At 38.9% G+C, this 18899-nt stretch overlaps 5 protein-coding genes and 1 pseudogene across 5 annotated transcripts; 5 read left to right on the forward strand and 1 right to left on the reverse strand.

Annotated features, from left to right (window-relative positions):
- Positions 1–121: 121 nt before the first annotated feature.
- On the reverse strand, positions 122–5683 carry LOC130509359 (vacuolar protein sorting-associated protein 41 homolog). Its single transcript, XM_057005223.1, has 19 exons — positions 5283–5683; positions 4883–5155; positions 4621–4800; positions 4264–4527; positions 4024–4156; positions 3841–3931; positions 3638–3740; positions 3241–3344; positions 3062–3155; positions 2717–2872; positions 2581–2643; positions 2415–2480; positions 1971–2171; positions 1799–1876; positions 1591–1710; positions 1390–1470; positions 1194–1279; positions 916–997; positions 122–815 (listed from the first exon to the last, which is right to left on the reverse strand). Exons 1-19 carry the CDS (start codon positions 5544–5546, stop codon positions 339–341), a joined length of 2916 nt encoding a protein of 971 aa, XP_056861203.1. The 5' UTR covers positions 5547–5683; the 3' UTR covers positions 122–338.
- A 969-nt stretch (positions 5684–6652) lies between these two features.
- On the forward strand, positions 6653–7366 carry LOC130509372 (cyclin-dependent protein kinase inhibitor SMR2-like). The gene has a single exon (XM_057005245.1). The coding sequence runs from the start codon at positions 6781–6783 to the stop codon at positions 7102–7104; it is 324 nt and encodes a 107-aa protein (XP_056861225.1). The 5' UTR covers positions 6653–6780; the 3' UTR covers positions 7105–7366.
- A 130-nt stretch (positions 7367–7496) lies between these two features.
- LOC130509364 (histone H2B.2) lies at positions 7497–8949 on the forward strand. Its single transcript, XM_057005234.1, has one exon. It carries the CDS (start codon positions 7975–7977, stop codon positions 8746–8748), a length of 774 nt encoding a protein of 257 aa, XP_056861214.1. The 5' UTR covers positions 7497–7974; the 3' UTR covers positions 8749–8949.
- Positions 8950–9089: 140 nt separating this feature from the next.
- Positions 9090–10138, forward strand: LOC130509369 (uncharacterized protein At1g08160-like; annotated as a pseudogene).
- A 795-nt stretch (positions 10139–10933) lies between these two features.
- On the forward strand, positions 10934–13829 carry LOC108843112 (cation/H(+) antiporter 6A-like). The gene is made up of 4 exons (XM_056989429.1): positions 10934–11300; positions 11378–12391; positions 12495–13157; positions 13308–13829. The coding sequence occupies exons 1-4, from the start codon at positions 11016–11018 to the stop codon at positions 13791–13793; spliced, it is 2448 nt and encodes an 815-aa protein (XP_056845409.1). The 5' UTR covers positions 10934–11015; the 3' UTR covers positions 13794–13829.
- Positions 13830–16245: 2416 nt separating this feature from the next.
- Positions 16246–18899, forward strand: LOC108843121 (cation/H(+) antiporter 6B-like). Its single transcript, XM_056986864.1, has 4 exons — positions 16246–16530; positions 16618–17631; positions 17713–18366; positions 18462–18899. Exons 1-4 carry the CDS (start codon positions 16246–16248, stop codon positions 18897–18899), a joined length of 2391 nt encoding a protein of 796 aa, XP_056842844.1.

Here is an 18899-nt window from a genome sequence, read left to right on the forward strand (position 1 = left end):
CTATCATGTACTAAAAAAAATTACCAGAAAATTATACAATACAGGCAGCTAGTCATGAGAAGTGAAGAAACACAACATGTTAATGTATATTTAGGGTACTTATATTTTTTTATACCAAAAATGCATTAAATAGCATGACATTCACATTCAATAAAACGGGAAGTGTCTTTCACAAACTCTGGCACACATTAAATTATTGGGTCAATGTATATCTCTCGCCTCTCTTTACTTTTGTTGTTATAATTTAGACTACAATCAAGGAAATTTTCCTTCTTTCTTAAAAAGAAACAAAAAAATCGAAGCACACCAAAAAAATATTTCACAAACACATGCAGTCGCTACCGAGCGGACGCAGCAGCGGCAGTAGTACATAATATGCACCGTAACCGAGACCTCCCAGACCTGTCTCCATCATTACTGTCATCTTCTTCCTCATCCTCAGTATCTTCCTCCTCCACACCGTTATCATAGCCGTATCCATACCCCGGAGAACCTTTGGCTGTCTTATTGTTGCTGTCGCTGAAGGCAGCATCCATGAGACACGTCATGTGGTAAGCATGACAGCAAAAGAAGACCACCACGGTGTCCCCTCTTATCGACACCGGGTCGAAGCACATGCAACAACGTGTGTCCCCGCGTGTCTTCGACTTCACCTCTGTCATCTTTATGCTCAATGATTTATCTACTACCATTCTCTGTGAGATCGATCGATTAGTGTCTTCTCTCTTTCCACGGGATTCGTCTTCTTCGTTGCTTAGGCAGACCCCACGTCTCGCCTCGTTGAAGCACTTGATCAGAAGATTCACAATGTCCGTCTGTAAAATTCCACAAGCACAACCTCCACAACGTCAAATTCACTGGAGCCTGTTCTAGACTCTAATGAGAAGAAGTATACTAGTGACACTAGATTAGTACCTTGAGAATGTCATTGCAACCGTGTCTAAGAGATGTCTCGGTTCTGTAATCTGTCACGATTTTGACCAATCGATCCCTTAGTCTGAAAGAAGAGAAAATGAGGAGAACATTACTTTGGCACAAAATTATCAAAAATCATGTGATATCTGTGCACACACGCACACATCGCTTTGAGTAGACCAAAAGGGGTGGCATCAAATAGAAGAGCGGCCATGTATAGTTAAGGAAGAATACGTGATTGAATACAGTATCAACAAGGCAGTGTAATTAAGACTCACCGAGGTATTTCCAAGCCATTTGGGACCATATTTACGATGTAAAGAGGGTCAAGGTTGCCAACCGTGTGCTCCAACAGTAAGCCTACCTGAGATAGGTGGAAAGGAACAGAAGAAAAGCAATATAAGGACACAAGTTTCCTAGAATGGAGGTTGTTTTGTGGGGGGTGGTGATTTGATTCACAAACACAGTTTGTACCATCTCAGGCTTGTTCAGACATTGTTTTATCAGTTCTTCCCAGAGATCATCGTCGTGCTGCATGGACACAAATTCCACAGCCTGCAGAAAATCGATCAAGTTTAAATACCATAGTTCGTATTATTTACAAACAGTCAGTAAAACATCAACTAGAGAGTGAAAGAAGACGAGTTACTAAAAACAGAATATTCAGACAATTACCTCTTCTATATCCCCTAATTTATTTATGATGACAGCAAGAGCTTGTTTTGCATTTCCCATCCTTCCAAGTACAAAAACTTGCTCTTTTAGCAGATCTTTCTTGACACAAAGTTCATATGCCTGAGATTTTGCAGCAAATTAAGTTCACATACACATAACCTTGAAATAGTTCATTTCAGTCAGCTCTCTAGCTTGTAATGTTGACTACCTTTTCTAACTTGTAATGTTGACTGCTACGTAGGAATGGAAGCAGCATCTTAGTATCGTATTCCGCATATAGTTCTACCTGCAGCACGTATGTATTTAAGAAAACATTTAAGCAAAAGGAGAAAGAGAGAGACAACATTCAATCTATATATTATTGAGTTAACTACAAATACCTGCATATCATGATAATCCTTCCCACTATTTGGACCGACTTGAAATAACGCATGTAGATATAAGTACAAGTAATATCTTGAATCACATTTCTTGCCAGCTCTCAAAAGTTGTGGGACCACTTCAGATGGAGCAATCAAATCCCTGTTTTGGATAAATAAGGCAGTGGCACGCTTGCAATCAAGCAACATTAACTGGACAACCTACATAAGAAAATAAGGGAAACATTCACTAGTCTGTGCGACATATTTATGGGAGTTCTATCGACAGCCCAGCAGTGAATCTTAGAAATCCGATTATGAATGATGTAATTCATGAACCACTACGGCGCCAAGCTAACAATAAGGGCGGTTAATAAATTTAGATCGTCAAGGAAAGCCCTATGTAATGCTTTCAGAAGTCTCAAACTGTCAAGAAAAAAAGAAGAAAAAAAATTACTTGTATACCTTTCCACGAATCGCCTCATGCAAATTGTATTTCTCAATGAAGTCGAACACTTCTGGTTTGAGAAGCTGTATTAAAATAAGGGAAGGAGCATTTTAGAGGACAGTCGACAGAAGAATCAGGGTAAAAAAGTTTAACAAATGCGTCACTGTATTAGTACACACGTACATCAGCATATAGGGCGAAGGCTTTCTCGTGCTGTCCATCAATTACATACAGCTCTGCCAGCGCCTGATAAATGAAATGATAAGACAACTTTGACTCTGTAAATGTCAATAAATCTCAGCTTAACAACAATGCTGACCTCTTTGAGGGCATCAGTCATTGAAGATGTGTTCAACTGAGGCTCTATTGCTGAGATAACAGGCAAAGCAGAGTATACTGAACGCGGCCAAGATTTAACAGTGGACAAAAGCTCCTTATGGTATGAGGGGTTTGTTGCCAGTGCCACTAGAGCAACCTGAAATATAAACACAAAATAATTCCTATGACTAAACTGTTTCAAAAAAAAAGTTTTCGCTTACAAGTTAAAAGTTTTAATCTAAAATTTTCCAAATTTCTATCCTATTTTCTTCCATTAGTTCTTTACTGTATCACATGCATAGAAGGATAATGAGACGAAAGAAGTGAGAAGTTGATATTTACAAACCTCATAGACAGTATCCTTGAGCCTTGGGTTATCGGTAGGCATGAATGGAACAAGCACAGGCAGCTGGCGTAGTTGAGCAAAATGGAAAACCCACCTGACAAGAGAAACACAATATCAGATACGTAAACAATAACCAAAAACAAGCGCTTAGCAAACATGAGATACTAATTTGTTCAAACCTCTCCCAGGCTGAAGCAGATCCTCGTAACAATTTTGGGCACAACGATGCTGCTTCGGCATATTTTCTTTCCACAATCAAATGATCAAGATACCCAGCACCCACCTAATAAAAATGTTAGGTTAACTCAAATATCATTACACCAAAAATTACAACGATAGAAGAAAATAGGTTGGTCAAGGAATACAAGATGGCCCGTAAGATTAAAATATCGTTTATGTTAAAGAGTTAAAAATCAATAACGCAAGAAAGAAAAGTGGAGAACTTGACAGTAAATTATGAACGGCTCTTAGCTATGCATTTCATCCAATTTTAGTAGAGAAAAGTGTAGAACAAAATAATGAACCATAGGGCAAAGACAAATAAAAGATAGTCACTAATTATTTTTGAACAACTACCTTATCAATTAGTTCGTTTCGTCCTTCACCAGCCTCAACAGCTGCTAGTGCTTTCTCGTGGAATCCATGTTGCAAAAGCCAGTTAATATGATCTTCGGCATCCCTAACAAGCAACAACCCAGAATACGTAAGAGACCCTTAACGTTGATTTAAAAAGAACTAGAATAACGTGAACAAAACAAACAGCGACCACAAAGATCTACCTGGGTTTTGCAATCACAACATCCTTTGGAGACACGATATAGTACAGTGGTTCATCTCCAGCAGCCCACTGCCCCCCAGCATAGCTACTACCTACACTCGCTTCAAATTTCCAAGTAAGTACTGGAAGGCAGGCTTTCATTCCCCCCCAGGAAACAAATTATTTTCCTAACAAAAAATCTAACCTGGGAAAGGAGCATGAGCAAGGGAATAGTCTTTCGCCTTGTAATGCTCAAAGCCATGTACCGGAAGCGCATCCATTGTAAGTTCATCACTGTTCCATGATACAATACGTACTTCAGGCCTCTGGGCATTTCCCTGGATCATTTAGAATCAGACTCAGCAACTCTAGTCGAAAAGGAGAAACAAAATATATTCCTATTCCTCATATGTAACACCAAGTCAACCACGAGGAGAAAGAGTACCTGACGAGATAAAGTAGTGGTGCTGCTAATTTCTTTCACGCCATCTTCTTCAGTGGGTATATATGCAAGAATAACTAGAGAATCACCAAAGGGAGCAATCCCCGAAATGAAATAGCTAGTCTGGAACGATGCCACAATGTCCACTTGGTTTAGACTAGACATCTGAACCTGCCTATATGTTCCATATGCTGGTTTTTGCTGGTCTGATTTAATCGAAGCAATTTTGACAGATGTTCCCCAACCAATCACAAGAAGAGTGTCATCCTATAAATAATTAAAAGTATATCCCTCTTACGTACGAACACGTTAAAGTAAATGTAAAGAAGTATACAGATATAAAGAGTCACCCAGACCAACCTGCCAAACCAAGTGAGGAATCAAAGCCTCAGGCCGGGGACTTCCTCGTGGTCTTTCAATAAAAGTAACACGCTGATCTTTGGCTGTATCATAAACTTTAACACCAGTATCATTAGCCCAGGCGATGAGACTTCCTCTCCATTTCACAGAATGGATTGGACCTTCCCCAGAATGCAGCACCTACAAGGTTACCCTCTTATCAAATTCACAATGAATAGACTTGTATTGCAAAAACTTAACTCTACACACAATTCCCACAAACCTGATCTTTATAACCGAACCACTTCTTTGAGTTCATATACAAGTGACCAGCCAATCCACCAGCCACAAACCTCTTCGACTGCTTCTTGGTGTAATCCGGATCCAAGGAAATCGCCTTCATGGGGCGATGATACTCGAATCTCAGCTTCTCATCATCAGTGAATAGACTGTTTATCACAACGGAGCCATCGTCTGAACAGCTTCCGATATACTCTCCCTCAGTGTCAAAGCTCAGGTCATTAACCGGAGCAGTGTGGGCACGAAACTCTTTAACCTGAACCAATCGAGTTAGCACATAGCTTAATGTTTACTAAACCAATCGAACCTAACGAAATGCAAATCATTAACCGAAACATTTAAACCTAAAATTGAGAGAGAGACGAAAAAAAATAAAAACTCGCCTGATTGCCGAGGAAATCGAGGATGTGGACCGTTCCGTCGTGAGTACCGAGAGCGATCATCCTTGCGGCGACAGCGATGCAGGAAGCAGCGTCGTTGGAGAGCAAGGAAGGTACGTTTCCACCCATCCGTTGGTACTTGAGACGTGGCTCCTCCTCTCCCTCTTCTTCTTCTTCTCCGTTCTCTTCTTCTTCTTCTTCTTCTTCATCTTCCTCCTCCCTCTCGTCATCTCCGTCGACGCCGTTTTCAGACGGAAGCGAAGCCATTACCACCAAGTCGCAATCTTATTCCTCCTCCACCGATCAGAATCTGTAAAACAGATCTTCAAAATTATCGTGCAGGTTTTTTGGTATCGGTTAACAAATTTAATTTAATTGCTGGCCCGATGACAGAGTGAGAGAAAATATAAAAAAGTTGGAAAAAATAATTAATGATTTGGAAGGCGACAAAGAAAAAAGGTGCCATGTGTGGGATCGGAGTGTTTTCTCTCTTTTTTTTTTCCCCTCCTTTTCTGTTTAGATAGAGACGTGGTGTAATGTATGTAACCCATTCGGTGAGAGCCTCAAGCCCAAGATCTGTCCTCTTCTTTAAGCCTAACATTGGCCAAACTTACTAGTAAAACCAAATGTACATTAGGAATCCAATAAACGAGGGATTATTTTTCTTTGACATAAAACATTAGCCTTTTGTATCTTATAACTACATTTGTTCATCTAGACAAGACTATAATATTTTTCTCAAAAAAGACAGGCCTATAATAATATGTGATCGATAAAAGACTGTGTATACGCAAAAGGTGATTGTGTTTTTTTCCACTGAAAAACCAGTCCATTAAGGCATTAACTGGATGGTAAAAGACACTGTGTACTGGGCTATTTTAGAAGAAGTATGGCCCACTCTATTTGCTTCTCGAGCGACATATATGAAAAAGCCCCTTGGATGTTTTGAGCCCATCAATTGGCTAGTGTGATCGATGGAACTAGTAATACTTTGTACTAAGCATCTGCCTAACTTTTTTACTTGGGAAAATTTCAAACACAAGTGGAGGATGACATGGCAGTGTTTGATTGGGCCATACAATAGGTTGCGAAACGAGAGTCGGAAAGTAGACACATCAATTATATGAAAATATCATATTTTTAAGTCGTGAAATGGGTATCCTATGCCAAGCATTTGTACGTATCTAGACATACTAGATTGACGTGACACATGAGACTTATTTTGGATAAGCTTCTCCGTTAACTTTCAGTATTTATCAAAAAAATTAAATTGACAATCAAGCTGCACAAAAAAAGTATTGATATATCCGAATATTCATTCGATATTTAATACCGGACATTTCGTATAATACGAACTCTTTATTTTCCTTTTCCTCTCTCTCTCTCTCTCTCTCTCTCTCTCTCTCTCTCTCTGCCAATCACTTTGTATATTCCAAGTTCACTTTAATATTCTTTCCTTCTGGAAGGCAAATCACACGAAATTATCATATCCCGTGTGACCATGTCCAAAGTTCTCGAGCCCCTAGAAGAAGAGAAAGTAGAACATAAAGCAAGAAACCAAGAAGAAGAAGAAGAATCGAAGAAAGAAGAGTTGGTGGGATCGCTGTGTACACCAACATCAAGTGATCATAAGATTCCGGAGGTGGATACTTGTCCTCCGGCGCCAAGAAAGCGACCACGTGAGATTCCTCCGACAAAGAAGAGAAGATTGTCCAAAAATCCTCGGTTCTTTGAAGCCACCGACGTCGGGAGCCACGAGGTAGAGACTCTCTTTGTTCATAACTCAAACCCTGTCCGTAAGAAACGGAAGAGTAATAGCGCCTGAATCTCTACTGTATTTTTTCTTCCCCACAAACTTGATTGTGTAATCCTTTCGTCGATCCTTTCTATACCTTGATTTTTAACTCGTTTCGTGTTTTATTACTTACTTTTTTTATGGGATTTGAACTCTGTTTATGTACAGAGAGTTTTTGTTAATATATATCGATCTTGTCTAACTCTCTTACAATTTGATTCTCATGTCTCAAAGTATGATGTTGATATTTGTTTGTAAGAGTTAGCAATAAAAATAACTTAAGTTAATAGTACGTGGAGTTTTATTTTTCTTCTCCAATGATGTTTTCTACACATTTTTTATGTTTGTATTCATATCGATCTACAAATTGGACATGTTTGTGCTAACAAAAAAAAATTGGACATGTTTGTATTCTGTATTATAATTTTTATTAGTTGATTCAAGGCTCTTGATCTAATCAAATATAAAATGATATATCCTTACTACGTGTGGGGAAGAAATAGCTAATCTTATATGTAGATGATGGATGATTCGGACATCGAATAAGGCATCACGAGTACATTCACTGTTTACTTTATATCGAATACTAAGTTCATCAGTGTTGTTTCAAACTTCCATGTGGCCTCTAACTAAAAGAAAATAAATTCTGATGTTTGACACAAAACATAAAATAAAAATAAAAAAAAATTTGTAAGAGTGATTCACTCTAACCTGTAAGTTTTCAAAATACCTTTTCTTTGTATAACCACCACGTAGTTGGCAGCAGAGCACCAACATTACAATCTTGAACGACACGTTTCACCACATGTCAATCCAAGAATTACCGTTACCCAAAACCCAATGAGCCTTCTCTTTATTTAACCGCTGAACATTATTACGGTTTTACTAACAAAGACGAATATGGCGCCGAGAAAATCAAAGAAAGTGGTTTCGGTGACTAAGAAGAAGAAAGTAGTAGAGGAAACAATCAAAGTTACTGTCACGGACGGAGTTCCAAATGTTACCACCGAGACCGACACACAAGAGACACAAAATCTAGAGACACAAGAGCTAGACACACAGGAGCTAGAGACACAGGATCTGCCGTTGTCCATTCCCATAGAAGAAGAAAACGTCACCAGGGTTGAGATTCCGGTCGATGTTGGAGATGACCGGTCCCCACCACCACCTGAAACCGTCGCTCCCCCAAGTGAAGGCACCGTGAAGGAGACCCATAAGGTTGAGATTCCGGTGGAAGATAGAGATGATCGGTCCCCTCAGCCACCTGAAACACCCGCTCCAGCAAGTGAAGGCCCCGTGAAGGAGACCCATGAGGCTGAGGAGAAGCAGGGGAATAAGAAGAAGACGTTAAAGAAGAGGAAGAAGAATAGGTCTGACGTACCCGGAGATGAGTACAAGAGATATGTGTATAAGGTGATGAAGCAAGTGCATCCGGATTTAGGAATATCGTCCAAGGGTATGACGGTGATTAACATGTTCATGGGAGATATGTTCGAGAGAATAGCGGCGGAGGCGGCGAAGTTAAATGATTATACAAAGCGGAGGACGTTGTCTTCCAGGGAGATCGAAGCAGCGGTGAGGCTGGTTTTACCTGGAGAACTTAGCCGACATGCCGTGGCTGAAGGCTCCAAGGCTGTTAGTAACTTTGTTGCTTATGGTGTCAAGAAGCGTTAGTTTAGTGTCTTTCTTTGTTATTTCTTTCTCTCCAACTTGACGGTTAGGTTAGGGTAAGGTTTAACTTAATAGGGTTTCTAGAGTTGTCAGGTCTCTATGTGTGTCTGTGATAATGTCGTTTCTGTTCTAGATTTGTATCTTTCTGTTCTGTAAAATATGTTTGTTTGCTTTCACATCTTAAGAAATAGTTACAAAATCAAACTAAGTGAATTATGATTTACTTCTTTTTAAAATGTAGTCTTCTAAAAATGTGGTGGTGTTAAGTGTAGATTACAAGAAGCAAAGAATTAGAACAAACAAACAAAGGTATGAATCTTCCGGCTTACAAGATTTCTTGATTTATTCACAAGCAATGCCAAATAATTAAAGAATTACGTTAATAGTCTTGAGACTAATCCTTACACAAAGGCAAAGAATCTAGCTATCCGTGTTATAGTCCCCTTATATGTAACGTAACAAACCATAGCAACACAATCAGATTAGTCATTACCATCTACCTTTTTCTAACAGTTAGCTATAAGTTATATACATTTCCATCACAAGCATCTCTAACAATGGTTCCTCCAAAACCACCGCCTCCACGAACGCAACCCCAACCGCTGCCGGGTAGACGTTTGAACCCCGTCCTATGCATCATTGTGGCCCTTGTCCTCTTAGGACTCCTTGTGGGTCTCGCAATATTGATCACATACCTCACCATCAGGCCAAAGCGACTAGTCTATACCGTAGAAGCCGCCTCGGTCCAAGATTTTGCTATAGCCAAGGATGATCACATTAGCGCCAAATTTAACTATGTGATACAACCCGGAGAGACACGTCTCTGTGAGATACCACTCTATGCGCATCTCCACGGCTCACCATAACCAGTCCGTAGCTCACAAGGAGATCTCTGCCTTCAAGCAGCGTCCTAAGAAGGAGACGAGGATTGAGACGCAGCTTGTCTCGCACAACGTGGCACTGTCTAAGTTCAATGCGAAGGACTTGAGGGTTGAAACGACGAAAGGGATGATCGAAATGGAAGTGTATATAACGGCTAGAGTGAGCTACAAGACGTGGATATTTCGGTCGAGGAGACGTACGTTGAAGGCTGTGTGCACGCCGGTGATGATCAACGTTACGGAGAACTCGTTGGATGGGTTCCAGAAAGTTTTATGCCAAACTCGTCTTTAGTTAAATTACTTAACAACTTGAATTGTTTCTATTTGTGTGCTTATTATTGTGTACTTTGTTCCATTTGTTGATTCTGTGTATGTGCGTGCTTCTTTTATTGATTTTCTGATTCTTGTGTGCATTTTACACTTGCACAGTATGTGTTTTCATTATCATTCTTTTAAATATTTTACACTGTAATCAATTTGTTGAAATATGGAATTTTTATTTGTATCGACAATTTTGATTAACAATACATTTTAGACATGTACAAGATTTAAGATCTTTCTGTAAGAAAACATCTTTTTTACTGATAAATAAAAGATAAAATTAAGTAGACTAAAATGAGGATAAAAATAATACGTACTTGGCTTTGATTACTAACCACTATATGCATAGAAAAGCTAAAAAAAAATTCATTAGAGGAATTGAAAAAATAGAAATAAAAAATTTCCTCATTTTGTTTCTCGTCATAATTGAAGAGGAAAAAAAATTCTTTACAAATTCATTCCTTATAAGGAATTGTCAAGTGTTTTAAATTCAAGTTTCTAAATGACAAATGAAACAATTAATCAATTAATGAAAATTCTTAAATTTCTTACAATCCAGAAACAACACAGGGCCAACAATATATATGTATGAATTGTATTTATAATAGTACAGCTAGTTCTTAATTACAACTGAACAGCCATTCTAGCCTAGATCGATGCGAAAATTAAATTGTATTCAACAAAGATGCAAAAACATTTAACAGCAAAAAAAAAACATTTAACAGCGAATTAAAATACTTTAAGCATACGTAATTAATCTGCAACTTTCGACAGTACCCATTCTTATATTGACAGGAATCATGAGTTGGAGAATATGTATATATAAACAGACAATAAAAACAAAGTAAAACCGGTAATTATTAGCTGTACTTGAGACGCGCATCTGTTGCTTGCTGGTTATTCGAGTTTTAGTTATTTTCGAAGTCAAAAATTTATAACAACCCCTTCTTGTAGTCTTCTTCTCCCACACATCCATTGAGCTACAAACCTTAAACCATTCCATTAGATCTTGATCTCAAAGCTTCTCTTCGATACCCAACTCTCTCTTTTTTTTTTGCTTCTCGAAAAATGAATCTAAAAAAATTGTCAGACGCGGATTACGAGGAAGTCCAACGGCACGGCTACAAGGAAGGCAAGAACGGGTCTCTCTTCTGCGAGTCACATCCTTACCTTATAAACTCGCAGGGGGTATGGGAGATATTGAGTTTCAAAGAAAGCGGGATGAGCTTCTGGGAATATCCTCTCCCCAATCTCGAGATCATGATATTTTCAACTTATGTTATTTGGCGGCTCTTCGATTTCTCATGCACCAAGATCGGTCTTCGAGTACCTAGATTCACTCATATGATGATCGTGAGTTTCTAATCTTAATATCCCTCCTCCACGTTTTTTCATCTCAACAACTTACAATGCATTTCTTGTTGTCGAAGGCAGGGGTGATCTTAGGTCAAACTTGTTATGTAAACAACAAGTCATGGCTCCATAACATATTTTTTCCTGATGATGTCCGAGCAAAGGTCGCCGAGACACTGGGGGCCTTCGGGTTCCTTTTATATTGGTTCCTAAAGGGTGTGACAATGGAAGCTGGAGCAGGAGTGAGGATGGGTAAAAAAGCTGGTGTGATTGGGTTCACCACCATGTTTGCACCCTTGGTCTGTGGCAACCTCTTGTTCAGATGGAGAAAAAGAGGCAATATAAGCGTGTCAATTAATGAATACAGGTTGATCATATTCATGCAAAGCATATCCGCGTTCACGAGCATCGACACACTCTTAAGAGACCTCAAGATCAAACACTCCGAGTTTGGAAGGATAGCACTTGCCGGGTCCATGGTGACCGACATGTTGGCCTTTTTTGTAACGTTTTTGAACGCCATGCATTACGAAAAGTCTATCGGGGTGAGGCAAACCATATTCAGCTGCTTATTTTTCGCCTTTATGGTATTCGTCGTGAGACCAGCTATGTATTGGGTGATCAGGCAGACTCCAGAAGGGAGGCCGGTCAAGGATTTCTACATCTACTTAATTTTGGCGCTTGCTTGCGTATCGTTCAAATATTTTGACCTGATTCATTCGTATGGACCCGCAGGATCGTTTGTTTTTGGCTTGACCGTTCCCAATGGATATCCTTTAGGTGCTGCCTTTGTTCAAAAGTTTGAGAGCTTTAATTTTGGTGCTATATTCCCACTGTTTGGATCATTGACTTTGATGCAAGTGGATGTCCCGTGGTTATTGAAAGAGTGTGGAAATCTCATACGCATGGAGGGTCAGCTTTATGAGGTTGTTTCCTTTACTCTTTTTGTGAATGCCACAAAGTTCATCGCTTCCACCATAGCCGCATATTCTTTTAAAATGCCTTTAAGAGACTCCTTTGCTCTAGCCCTTGTTTTAAACAACAAGGGGGTCTTCGAGCTCGCTTACTTCGCGTATGCAGTTGAAACAAAGGTACAATCTATGTCTATATATAAATACATCTCTAATATTAATGATAAGATTATATAGTTAGACCTCTTTTTGTTGACAACAAATCATTGAACATGCTAAACAGAAAGTAAGGCCAGAGGTTTTCACAATCGTAGCTGCAATCATCCTCTTAAACTCTATCTTCGTACCAGTGGCCTTGGAGCTAGTCCACGACCCCACCAAAAGATTCAAAAGCTATAGAAAAAGGAATTTGGCAATCTTGAAACACGGCGCAGAACTCCATGCTCTCGTGTGCGTATACAAACCTGATCACATAACTTCAATGATCAGCCTTTTGGAAGCTTTTAACCCTTCAAAAGATTCTCCAATGGCGTGCAACGTACTCCACCTCATCGAACTTGTGGGTCAATCCACTCCTATGTTCATTTCCCACCAGTTGCAAAAACCGGAGCTCGGAAGTATCTCTTGTTCAGACAGTGTCATAACCTCCTTCCGTGGCTTCCACCAAAAAATCTGTGAACATACATCATTGGATATATTCACTTCCGTCTCGGTGACCAAACACATGCATGAGGATATTTGCTGGCTAGCCCTATCCAAAAGCACGTCTCTGATTATGCTTCCTTTCCACCGAACCTGGTCTTCTGATCGATCCACGGTGATCTCTAACGATGATAAGCTGAGAATAATCAACATTAATGTCCTGAGACGATCCCCTTGCTCTGTTGGAATCTCCATCTATCGCAAACCCATCGTGGAATATCACATGACTGCCTACCACTGCAAGGTACTACTGATAATAACCCAAATAACACGTTTCAGTTTATTAATTTAACTCTAGAGTCTATTTAGAAAAAAATAAGAAGATTCTTTTTTTTTCAGTTGTGTTTGACGTTAAACAATTGTCTAACCTTACCAATCTCTCAACTATATTCAGATATGTCTGATATTTAATGGTGGAAGGGACGATAAAGAGGCTTTGGCGATAACGAACCGACTGAGACAGACTAAGACACGTGTAAGCTTGTCTATCATAAGATTCACTCCAACATTTTATGAAATGAAGGACCAGGAGATGGAGGAAGCCTTCGAGATGGTTAGCCTGAAGGAGACCGTGACTAACATCGTCAAAGAAAAGGATGAATCTGTGACATATATTGACAAATCTATTTCAGATGGATCTGAGACCTCCAAGATCTTACGAGCAATGGGAAATGATTATGATTTGTTCATAGTTGGAAGAAGCAGCGGATTAGGTACTGAAATTACTAGCGGGCTCAGTGAGTGGACAGAGTTCGAGGAACTGGGTCCCATTGGAGATTTATTAGCATCACATGAGTTTCCTTCTAGAGCATCAGTGTTAGTTGTTAAAAAACAAGAATACATTCATAAAACCAAAAGCCAAAAAAGAAGATCCGAGTGATGCATGTGAGATATATGTATCAAAGATGCTGTTGTACAGCAGAAAAAAAATTCACCAAAATCTTGTGTGTACATTGTTATCATATATACATGGTTTAGGCAAAAGAGACCAAACCAGTTGAAATGCAAGATGAGTCCAGTTCTGTTTTGCTTGATTTCTGATTCTTTATTCGTCAAACGATTTTTAGCATAGAATCACTTGATGTATCTGATTGGAGAAATTTGAGATCCGTTCAACAGAAATGTGGAAACCAAACTAATGAGAAAGCTAAAGAACACATATTATAGAATAAGTCAGCTACTCTAATTGATCAAACCAATGGTTAAGTTAAAAGATGTGTATTTAACCAAATATTATGCAATATATCAACTACTCTAATGCACTTCATCAAACCTGTGATGCCAATGATGATGAAAGTAAAAAAGTTTGAAAACACATTCGTTGGAGATAGGAGGGGAACTGGAAGGGGCCATGAAGAGAACTTCGATCAGGATGTCGGCGTTAGAAGTAAAATCAAGGAAAAAGTTTCATAAAACCATTTTTGACTTGATCATGGACTGTGTGACAATCTATTTGTGTGTAACTAAAAGGAGAGTTAACCAAAGATTATACAATAAGTTAACTACTCTAATTGATATAAAGCCAATGGTTAAAAGAAAACTTAACCATAAATTATACAATAAGTCAAGTAGTTTAATAACATGTTCTTTTTTTTTTCTTTTTTTGAATGAATGTAAAATTTATTCAAACAAAAACTTTTTTACAACTATGTGCCTCAAATTTGAAACTACAAATAGAGCAAAACCAAAAGATAAAGACTATCACTTTCTCTTCACAATGAATAAAAACAAAACTACTCCAACTCCAAATCCCCCTCAAGCTTAACCATATGATATAAGTCAAACTTGGAAGTGCCAAGAGAATCTCCTCATTAAAACCCTCATTAGAGAAAACTCTATTGGGACAAAACTCTTAATAACATGTTCAGTGCCCAGCTCTTTGATTTTGTGCATTGTCATTAAAGTTTAGTGATGTAAGAAATGTGTGATATATGGATTTCGATGAATCTATTTTTTTTCCAAAATTTTGATCCTTCGCTTCTTGGTTTATCAAAATTAGACTAATTTTATTGCTTGTTTAGGAAAGGTGTTCGCCGTTTCAATTCAAACCAAGAACCGCCAAGGCGCCAACTATATGTATCTTCATATTTAGCTCGTTTTTTGCACAAAAAAAAAATAAAATAAAATCAGTTACATATGAACCCTGTCTAGATCTTAAGTTATGCATGAGCTGTTGGCAGAGAGCCACCATAATCTTCTCCAGCTATAGTTGCCTTGCTATCACAGTTAGGGCTGGGCGCTGGGCAATTACTTGCCAATTTTTGGATACTTGTTATTTGACTTGACTTGTTCAAGTAATTCCATTTATTACTTGTATTTGACTTGCTTGTAACGAGTACTTGTCTTACCAAGTACTTGCAAAAAAAATTGATACTTGCAAGTTATTTGATTTGCCTTGTTACTTGCCAAATTAAATAATTGTCTCTCATTACTTGTAAGATAAACATACAATTACATACAAAAAGATACACATATTTCAAATTTAACATTTAAAAATCATATGAGCTCTCGAAGAAGTAGACAAAAATGAAAATAAACGTTTGAAATATTAAAAACCCACATAAAACTCATTTTCTCGTTTTTATGCTCCTTTTTATTTTGATGCTCTATATATTGGCAAAACTAACGGTAAATGTGGACTTTTGATTTTTATTAAAGAAAAATGAGTTTTATTATCTTATCCAATAACAGGTTGTCTAGTATATTAAGATAATATTGATATTATTGTAGTAAAAATGAAAGACAAATATTATTTTGTAAGTAAAAAATATTATTTATATAGCAAATAACGAGTAACGAGGCAAGTATCAAAAACCTTAACGATACTTGATACTTGCCTTGTTCTTGCAAGTAGTGAACTTCTTTGCCTTCTTACTTGCCTTGCCAATGTCAAGTACTTGCCTTTTTAAGGCGAATACGGATCAAGTCACGAGTATAAGGCGGGTATCGAGTACTGATGCCCAGCCCTAATCACAGTTCAAAAATAGTTTCTCTTACGATAAGATGGTCGTCTGCTAAACATGCATTTTTAGAAATATTTTTGAGGTCAAAGATGGATAAACATCTCATTTTGTTATCTCACTGATTAAAAATGGCTAATATTGTTTATTTAGGTTGTCCTAGTTAATGAGATCATGTTATTTTAAAGCAATACAGCTTTCAATCGCCAAAACAAACAGGAGAAAACATGAACACTATATTTAGCCCTAATCTGTGCTTATTTTAGAGATATTTATGGGATTTGTAAGAAACCATTTGACCGGTCTTCTTAATTCTCTTCTCCCTATGACTGGACAAAACAAAACATTTTCATTGATAAGATTTTCTCCAAAATGGATGCGCAAGAGGCAGCTTGGCATAGAGAGATGTGGAACGGCCAGGTGAAAAGAACAGACACGGGGAAAGATATGTTTTGCGATGTATCTCCACATATAATGTTGAACTCGCACGGCGCCTGGGAGAAGTTGGCTTCTGGATCTACGGCAATGTCATTCTGGGAGTACCCTCTTCCTAAAATAGAGATTGCAATTATTTCCATATTCCTATCCTGGCGTTTCTTTGATATCTTGTTCAAGAAGTTAGGTGTTCCTATTCCAAGGTTCACCTCCATGATGCTTGTACGTAATTAAGGTTTTCGATAGTATTTAGATATGTTCCGGCTATGTTCGCATAATAATATAACACATTTCTCTTGTTCTTTGAAGGTTGGGGCACTCTTAAGCGAGACGTTTCAGTCGAGTAAAATGTCATGGTTTCGAGATATCTTTATCTGTGACAAGTATATGCCAAGGGTTGCTGAGACCATTGGTACGTTTGCCTTTGTCCTAAACTGGTTCCTAAGAGGCGTGACTACAAATATTGGCATGGTGAAACATTTCAGAAATAGGAGTACAGTAATCGGAGTCTCCGCGATGATAATCCCATGGTATATCGGAAAATTAGTCTATACCTACAGAGAGAAATCTAGTAACCTAACGATGACGAGTACGGAATATGCTATAATTATATTAACCACGAGTATGGCTCCCTTCACTTGCATCAACATGCTCCTTACAGACCTCAAGGTAGTTCACACTGAGTTCGGACAGATCGCTCAGTCTTCCGCTATGGTAACCGATGTGCTTGCTTTTACCATGACCATAGGGTCTCAGATTAGCCGTGAGTATCGTTCTGGTATTCGGATGGGGATTGCTATTATGATCTTCTTTGTTTACTTGTACCTTGTACGACAAGCAATGCTTTGGGTGGTTAGACATACACCAGAGGGAGCACCTGTGAAGAACACCTATATCTACATTGGTCTCCTCCTAGGTTACTTGGCTTATATTTTCTGGGACCGCTTCTTGTTCTTCGGACCGCTCGGGGCCTTTGTTCTTGGTTTGGCTATCCCAGAAGGGCCACCTTTAGGGTCAGAGTTTATAAGAAGATTCGACAGTTTCAATGAGGGAATCTTCTTACCTCTCTTTGGATCGCTTACCATGATTAAACTAGATTGGACATTTATAATAAAGGAGCTTGGAAGTGGAAGGCATCTCCATGGACATACCTACGAGTGTTTTTCATTCCTTTTCGTCATATATATGGCAAAATTCATGACTTCTGTTTTAGCAGCCATAGCTTCAAGGATGCCTTTGAAAGACTCGGCTATTCTAGGGATCATTATGGGCACCAAAAGTAGTTTTGAGTTGGCTTACGTACTCTACGCATTCGATAAAGAAGTAAGACTCTTGTTGCGACGATTATATATATATCTTCATTTTGTATTATCTTCATTTGATTGTTTCTCCGTTTTTGACCAGAGAATCAGCTTGGAGATTTTCACGCTCATGGGCATATACATTCTCGTAAACTCTTTGGTAACACCAATGGCTATACATTTCTTGTATGACCGAAAAAAGAGATTTGCGTCCTACGGAGAAAGAAGTCTCAAACAGAAGCGGGAACTACAAATGTTGGTGTGCATTAACAAGCCTGACAACATAACATCCATGATCAATCTTCTAAGAGCTATTGCCCCATCTAAAGACGCTCCGTTAACTTGTTGTGTTCTTCATCTAATAGAGCTTTTGGGTAAAGCTACTCCCACGTTTATCTCCCACCAACTTCAGAAACCAAAGCCTGGAAGCGAATCTTACTCGGAAAATGTCATAAGATCTTTCCAAATGTTTCAAGATATTCATCTGAACTACACATCTATACACATGTTCACCTCTTTAACTTCCGCTAAAGAGATGCACGAACACATTAGTTGGTTTGCTCTTGATAAAAGTTCAAATCTTATTCTCCTCTCTTTTCACCGCACTTGGGGACCCAATGGCTATGGCATTATCTCCGACGATCAAACACAAAGAAATCTTAATCGTAACGTCCTGAAACGAGCACCTTGCTCTGTCGGAATTCTTGTTCACCGGAAACCAATATGGCAAGCCAAATCCGTAGAATCTCCATGCAGGGTACGTAAGTTAGCTTGCATGCAAGCATCCCACCATAAATAATAACGTGACACTATTTCATTTTGTAATAAGATTGTCACACAACACACATGCAGGTATGCTTGGTTTCCGTGGGAGGGAACGACGACAAAGAGGCATTAGCATTAGCAGACCACATGAGAGGTAACCCAAAAATGAGTCTAACGGTGCTGACTCTGATCCCTATGTCTACAGCCAAGGAGGGAAGCGGCGAGTGGAGCCAGAGCCAAATGGTAGACACGTGCCTGGTCGAAGAGAAGCCTGGAGACAGCTCCATAACGTACATTGTTAGAATGGTGGCGGAAGGGGGAGAAACTTCAAAGATTCTACACGCGGTGGCGTATGACTACGATATGTTTATAGTCGGGAGAAGTAGCGGGAACGGTACCGAGGTCACCAGAGGACTCGGGGACTGGACTGAGTTCGAGGAACTTGGTATCATTGGAGATTTGTTAGCATCTGAAGATTTTCCTTCTAGAGCCTCCGTTCTGGTCCTCCAACAACAAGAATCATGA

Source organism: Raphanus sativus, chromosome 1 (genome assembly GCF_000801105.2).
Source record: "Raphanus sativus cultivar WK10039 chromosome 1, ASM80110v3, whole genome shotgun sequence".
Lineage (NCBI taxonomy): Eukaryota > Viridiplantae > Streptophyta > Magnoliopsida > Brassicales > Brassicaceae > Raphanus > Raphanus sativus.

Coding starts and splice junctions, on each gene's coding strand:
- LOC130509359 (XM_057005223.1), bottom strand. CDS start 5,546: ATGGCTTCGCTTCCGTCTGAAAACGGCGTCGACGGAGATGACGAGAGG. Junction 2,644..2,716: donor TGACTGATGCCCTCAAAGAG/GTCAGCATTGTT, acceptor TTCATTTATCAG/GCGCTGGCAGAGCTGTATGT. Junction 2,481..2,580: donor CCTTCGCCCTATATGCTGAT/GTACGTGTGTAC, acceptor ATTTTAATACAG/CTTCTCAAACCAGAAGTGTT.
- LOC130509372 (XM_057005245.1), top strand. CDS start 6,781: ATGTCCAAAGTTCTCGAGCCCCTAGAAGAAGAGAAAGTAGAACATAAA.
- LOC130509364 (XM_057005234.1), top strand. CDS start 7,975: ATGGCGCCGAGAAAATCAAAGAAAGTGGTTTCGGTGACTAAGAAGAAG.
- LOC108843112 (XM_056989429.1), top strand. CDS start 11,016: ATGAATCTAAAAAAATTGTCAGACGCGGATTACGAGGAAGTCCAACGG. Junction 12,392..12,494: donor CGTATGCAGTTGAAACAAAG/GTACAATCTATG, acceptor CATGCTAAACAG/AAAGTAAGGCCAGAGGTTTT. Junction 13,158..13,307: donor TGACTGCCTACCACTGCAAG/GTACTACTGATA, acceptor AACTATATTCAG/ATATGTCTGATATTTAATGG.
- LOC108843121 (XM_056986864.1), top strand. CDS start 16,246: ATGGATGCGCAAGAGGCAGCTTGGCATAGAGAGATGTGGAACGGCCAG. Junction 16,531..16,617: donor GGTTCACCTCCATGATGCTT/GTACGTAATTAA, acceptor TGTTCTTTGAAG/GTTGGGGCACTCTTAAGCGA. Junction 18,367..18,461: donor CCGTAGAATCTCCATGCAGG/GTACGTAAGTTA, acceptor ACACACATGCAG/GTATGCTTGGTTTCCGTGGG.